The sequence below is a fragment of the Anarrhichthys ocellatus genome, unplaced genomic scaffold, assembly GCF_004355925.1.
Source record: "Anarrhichthys ocellatus isolate YVR2014 unplaced genomic scaffold, GSC_Weel_1.0 scaffold30, whole genome shotgun sequence".
In the NCBI taxonomy this organism is placed as follows: Eukaryota; Metazoa; Chordata; class Actinopteri; order Perciformes; family Anarhichadidae; genus Anarrhichthys; species Anarrhichthys ocellatus.
In genome coordinates this window covers 4,166,392-4,172,623 of record NW_022280060.1, presented here as the reverse complement: position 1 = coordinate 4,172,623, position 6,232 = coordinate 4,166,392, and the positions used below count along the sequence as shown (strand labels likewise).

The 6,232-nt window shown below is 38.8% G+C and overlaps 1 protein-coding gene across 3 annotated transcripts in view; it reads right to left on the bottom strand.

Annotated features, from left to right (window-relative positions):
• The window catches only part of slc44a5b (solute carrier family 44 member 5b), a 28,157-nt gene extending 26,974 nt beyond the window's left edge, over nt 1-1,183 (bottom strand). For all 3 annotated transcript variants that reach the window (XM_031863923.1, XM_031863922.1, XM_031863924.1), the window contains exon 1: nt 982-1,183. In XM_031863923.1, the coding sequence (XP_031719783.1) occupies nt 982-1,018 (37 nt within the window). In that variant the 5' untranslated portion in view covers nt 1,019-1,183. The remainder of the gene's footprint in view (nt 1-981) is intronic.
• Between the last annotated feature and the right edge of the window lie 5,049 nt (nt 1,184-6,232).

The window sequence follows — 6,232 nt, the reverse complement described above, 5'->3', positions numbered from 1 at the left end:
TGCTATGTTAGCAAACGTTCCTGTAAACTACAGCAAGAGGTTATAACATTAACTAATCTATTAATGGATTGTCCAAAAACAATTTATCGACATTTTTTCCTGTATTGTAATGAATTATTTCCGGTAACAAGAGGATACGAATAATACTCGCGACGGATTGAAACACACGTAAGGCTACTCTTTTTTAAATACCCGTTTAAAATGTCATTATACCGTTAATGCGCATTTGAGGTCATATCAATTAATCGTTGGAAGTCTTTCAAGCTAAAATGCCCAAATTCCAGTTTCTCAGTGTGAGGATAAACGTTAGCTTAGCTGATTTTCTTTGTCCTATTCAAAAAAACAATGACATCTGATGGCATCGTCTTTGGGAAACAGTGATGGGCATTTTCCACTAACGTTACATTCTGACAGTTAAAATAATAACCTGACAAAACGATAAATCTGGTGACATATCGGCAGACCAATCGTTTATGGAGATAACGTTATATCTTCATGTTGTCATAATCGTCATCCAATAATGTTATAAAATATATCTGCGTTTACAACAAAGATGAAGTGATGACAAGTGGAGGAGGAAAGTGATACGACTTATTGAGTATTCACAAGGTAAACAACACAAAGGCATAAACCTTAACGTTATATCACCGGAGTTAACCAGGTAACGTTAAACTATCGCCAAAGAAGCAGATTCAAGACACACACACACACAAGTTAGGCTACTTATTCGAACGTTAATAGCCGTTTAAAACCGTTAACGTTGACTATGTATTGGATGTCAACGGTTAACCATTAAATAGCCCCTAAATAGTTAACAACTGACAATGTAAGCTAGCTAACGTCCCTGTAAATCACAGCAATGGGTTAAAAACATCACTCAGGCTAAATAACGTACCGTTTGTATCATGTTGTCAAATCCTTATTCACAGTACAGAAGAAAAAAAACATGTTGGCGTTTACAACAAAGACGAACCGACTCACCATAGTATGAGGAGGGGACGTCCGTCTTTCTAGCCATGGCACTTAGCAGGACAAATGCGACGTCGTCTTGGTTTTGGAGACCGCATATGAGAGTCGAGGTGAACCGCAGTTATTTTTGTGGATTTCGCGCGGTCCCGTCGAGAAATAAACACAGGAGGAAACCTGGAGAGGTCTCGAGCTTCTTGGAGGATGCTTTCGGCCACGCAGCTGAGCGTCAGTCGTGTTTACAGCGCGACGTCATTAATTATTCCAAAACGGTCTTAAAGGGGACGTGCACCGTGGCTGCTGCTGCTGCTGAATTTTCGTTTCCCCATTGTTTTGTGTTTGATTTTATTAAAGCACACCGTTTTTGTGCAGTTTGTCCGCTGACATGAACATGAGTTGGACTTACAACGATGCTAGACAACGGAGGACTTGGTAAACGGTCTGTGTCTGCAATAAGAGCGGTGAATTCCAGGAGGCCTCTTTTGGTTGATTAATAATATACAGCCAATATTGCAGGCAGTATTTTTAGGAGGCAGGGACATATATATCTTCACAGTGAGGCGTTTGGTGGAGAAACACTGCCCTCAGCTGGGCTTTCTGTGGCATTGCAAATATTGCTGTCTCTCTGCCTCCCCTATATTTCTAACAGTGACATTAATGCATGTTTTATCTCTCTTATATGTTGCACAAAAGAGTTTCCACTTGTTCTTATATTAACTTATAACAATGATAAAGGTGTAACTTCTCCCACCTAAACAGATGCAACAAAACTCAACTCAACTCGTCAATCAAGCACATTACACGCCCACCTGTGTGTGTGGTTCAGATCCTTTATGTACAGGTAAATAAAATATTACACACATACATATGGGCCCTCTAAATCCATTATTATTTGATGTGTCACCAGTAAGCAGTGTTTCATTATTTTTTGCGTGATCCAGGTGGCTCTCACTTACTGTACTCATTCAAACACAGTTTGTCCATTGTTGGGTAATTTAAACAGTAGACTACATCACAGTTTATGAGTTATGTAAAAATTTGCTCTGCAAAATAAATGTACATAAATGTAGTGGAGGAAAAAAATTAATTTCCCATTTGAAATAGATCGAGTTAAAATATTGAGTCACAGAAAACAAAAAAAAAAACACTCAATAATACTGAATTACGTGTAGTAGGCTACAATACTTCAATATGTACTTTCCATATAAGTATTCACACACAGACACACCTTGGTTATGGGTTTTTGAGAGTAGTGACTAAGACCAGGATGGGGCAGCAGAGACTGACAATGATTCACAATAACCGGGTGATCCAAGAGCTGCAGGGTTCAATTCTCATATAGTATCAACAAAGTAAGACCAAGTAAGAAGAATGTTTCTATCTGTGACAGCTGCAGCCAAAGGGACTCAACCTGGATGTTCCCTGAATAATAATTGCACATCTCCAAGTGTTATCCCCTTTTAATGACATCATATCTAAAACGTTAAATATTTCATGCATTTTAATGTACGATTAGATTAGAAATGGGACAGGTAATTTGTATTACACACTGACATCTGAAAAGTGATGTCTCTCTCAGTGCTCTGTCGATAAAAGTAATGGGAGCTCAGGTAGCCAAAGGCCAGGCATTAAGAAGGGATCGACTTCCCTGGGACCGATCATACGTTGATGTGGCGGAATCAGTGCCGGTGGCACACGGAGAGAATCAGGATCACATTATTGCCAAATGCAATACGATAAATGAAGCGCCATTTGTCTTAGGCATAGGACAGTGGTTTTAAACCTTTTATGCCCTAGGGATTTGCATCCTCCAGAGATCCGCTAATGTGTCTGGTTGTGAAACATTGTATAACAAAAAAGAAAAGGATGGAGACATGGACGATGGTATAGCCAGCAGATGTAGAAATGTAAAGGATTGTTTATCAGTCCTACTGTATGTTTCTGTCAGAATTTGTGATGTAATTTTTGAATTTCTATTCATCACATCTGATGCAGTTGGCTTTGATGCTATAAATAGAATGATACCACAGCCAGATGGACCTTATTTGGAAACATAGTGCCTGCTGTTGTGTGCATTCCCACATTTTTAGAAGTGAATAATAATAATACATTTTATTCATTCTTAGGTAACATAAGACCAGTAATAGTAACAAAGAGAAACAAATAACCTGCAATATAAAACATCAATGAAATCCATAATAAAATATACAAAAATCAAAAGAGCATAAGTCAGCGAATGGTGTTGGTGTGTGTTTGTGACCGTGTTATCTACCTTTGTCTGAGCCGAATTGGGCAGAACTATAACGCTATCACATGTCACCAGGTCGAGCAAATCCTTTGTTCATTGCCAGCAGTAGGAAGGTTCACTAATCCTGCAAGGACTGAACAAGGACAGTGACACATTCCATAGGTGCATTGTGTTCTAACTGTTATTTTGCCTTTCTCCACTTTCTGAAACACAAGAGAATTTCTCTCTGTGCCGCAGTTGTCCTTTTGCACTTTGCAAAGTGAGTGAGTTTTTATGATTAGAGGCAGAAGGAGATGCTCTCAACACAATCACCCTTTGTCTTTTTCCTTCAGCGCTTACAATTGCTGCAACAGCAATCAACCCTGCTGACTCCTAAAAATTGAAATCCCCCCAAGTCCCACCATTAAAAGGAAGCGATTAGGTAACGCTGTACAGCAGTAGCATCACCGCATAAACGGGCAGCAGAGATACACTCAATGATCGGAGGTCTTTTTTACCCACCAATCAATTGGATAAACACAACAATTCTGAGAAACATTGGGTACCAGGAAATTGCATATGTGATTGGTTAGGATGCCAGCCGATGAGTCAATGATCCGTCTGAAAGTGGAGGCAATTTGCAAAGAGAATGAAGATTTTTTATCTCCTGGGCCTGAAAATGCAGGAGATAAAGCCTGTTTCTTCCCTTCTGTTGCCCTCTTTTTTTAAAAGATGTGTCACAGCTGAAGTGCACAGTATTTGTCTGGACTGGAGGATACAATAACATCCACCACACCACCGCCTCCACCTTTGTTTTCTGCAAGTGCATTATAGTTTTGTATTGGTATTAGAGTTGAATTGATGCGTACTGTTTAAGAGGTTAATATCGCCTGTTTAATAGAAATAGGTCCAGCGCTGTCTTGCTTATATTGACAGTCACATTACTGTACATCACTCTGACATAATAAACCAATCAGCCACTAAAAGTACATTTACAGAATTGCTCATATTGAGGTATTTCTACCCTGCCAACAAGACGATTCTGATGAAAACAATTTATAATTTTGCACATTTTTCCATTAAACTGACAAAGAGAAAAGTCACTATTAGTATATATATCTTTATCTTGTGTGATAAAACACACTGAACCAAAGTTCCATTGTAGTCGAGCCTCCGACACGTACAGCGCAGACATGGTTCAGTACAACATATGTTGTACCCACCGGTACCTGCGCTTAGTTTCTTATACTGACATCTGGAGGCAACCACTCCTGAAATTGGAGACATTATAATGTGTAAAAAACAACAGCTTTCAGCTCAGCAAACAGGTGCAATCAATGCAGATCATTTCATACTTGTATTGAATGTGGCCCAGCAGACAGATGTCTTCAAGTTAATTCCAATTCGATTTTCTTTACACAGACATTGTTCATGCGTGTGTGTTTTGAGATGCCTTCAAGACCTCGGGGACACCCTTTAATCAAAATACACAGACCGCAAGCCACCCAATCCTCTGAATTCACGGCGATGATTTGCATTATGAGGCGCTGCTCCTCAGTGATGCAGATAATTTGCTGATTAAAATTCTACCAATGATATGCTCATATGGAAAACAGAGAAATGGTGAATGTTACATAGTGCATATGTTTTGGAAACATCGTAGTTTCATATGAAGGTGTACCTTAACAGATCTAAACAGAGTGCAGTGAGTCATCTGATATTTTCATAATTTTCTCAGCTACAAACTTAGCGACTGTAACAAGAGCCTAAGGAAATGACGGTGTGGTCTCCACCACAACCCCACACAAGTGAGTATGTAAGACTGAATTAAAAATGGTATTGATCGCTGTCAAACCAACAAATGAGCTGGCTCCATAATAGGTTCTATTTCAGCTGTTGTCCTCAGAAGCTTGGATCAGTTGATAACCTTTAACTGATTCAGAGGCTAAATGAAAGACGAAAGGTGGTCAAAACATTTGATCTAGCTCTAGGTCTTTGCATGAGACACATATTAATTGTTTCCTGTCAAAGAATTTCCTTTTATGGTTTAATTACATGCATTGTTGATATGTTGTGCTACTGAACACTGGACGCTACCCTCACGTCTGTGAGCTAGGAAAAGCCCATCCAAAAAGTGTCATTCAATTGAAATGTTTTTAGAGGGGAAAACTATCCAGTATTTCCCAAAAAAGCTTTGTTTTGAAAAAATATCCAGAATCGTTATCATTATATTATATTATATTATAAAACTGTAGCTTGTTTCATATGAGTTTCCCTTGCTTAATATTGTATGGTATCATAATGCATTATTCCCATTGCTTTGTGTTATCTTGTATCTCATTATATTCTATATGAATCCCTGAATAAAGCCAATTAGTTCAAAAAGACATTTGTTTAAACTTGTGTAAATCTGGGCCAACAACATAAAAGGAAAAGACGTGCTGTTCCCACAGTAGCTACCCTGATTTTTCTTGCAGCATTTGGTCTGGCTGCGATATTCCGTGTTGGTTTTGGGATAGATTACTTATTAATTCCCACAAAGCCAACAGATACATTTCAGTTTGTAAAGTGAGTCTTGAATGACGAGAACATGAAAGACACATTAGAAAATGAACACAATGAGCTCAGAGGGCGTCTATAAAATGACTCATTCCCCAATATCCCGGCTCCTCCTCACCAGATTACAGCCTCCAGCAAAGTCTGTCTCCCACGAGGAGGTTTAGCTGCTCAGGTTGCCGTGACAAACGAATAAAATACTTCCCTTTACTCAAATGGGATGTCCCCAAAAAAATGGTGATGCATTATCATTAACACGCTTTGAAGAACTATATAATCTTTAGCGGGATGCAATAAAATGACAAAACAACAAGATGAGGCAGCGACATTAAATGTTTCCTCAATATCTCAAGAACATATTTTATGAAACACTGTCACCTCTCTCAGAACACCAAGACTTCACCTGACCTACAAAAGTCACTCACTAAAAACACTTAACTCGTGTTGACATTTAAAATGAATATCATCAGCCAGTGAATCACT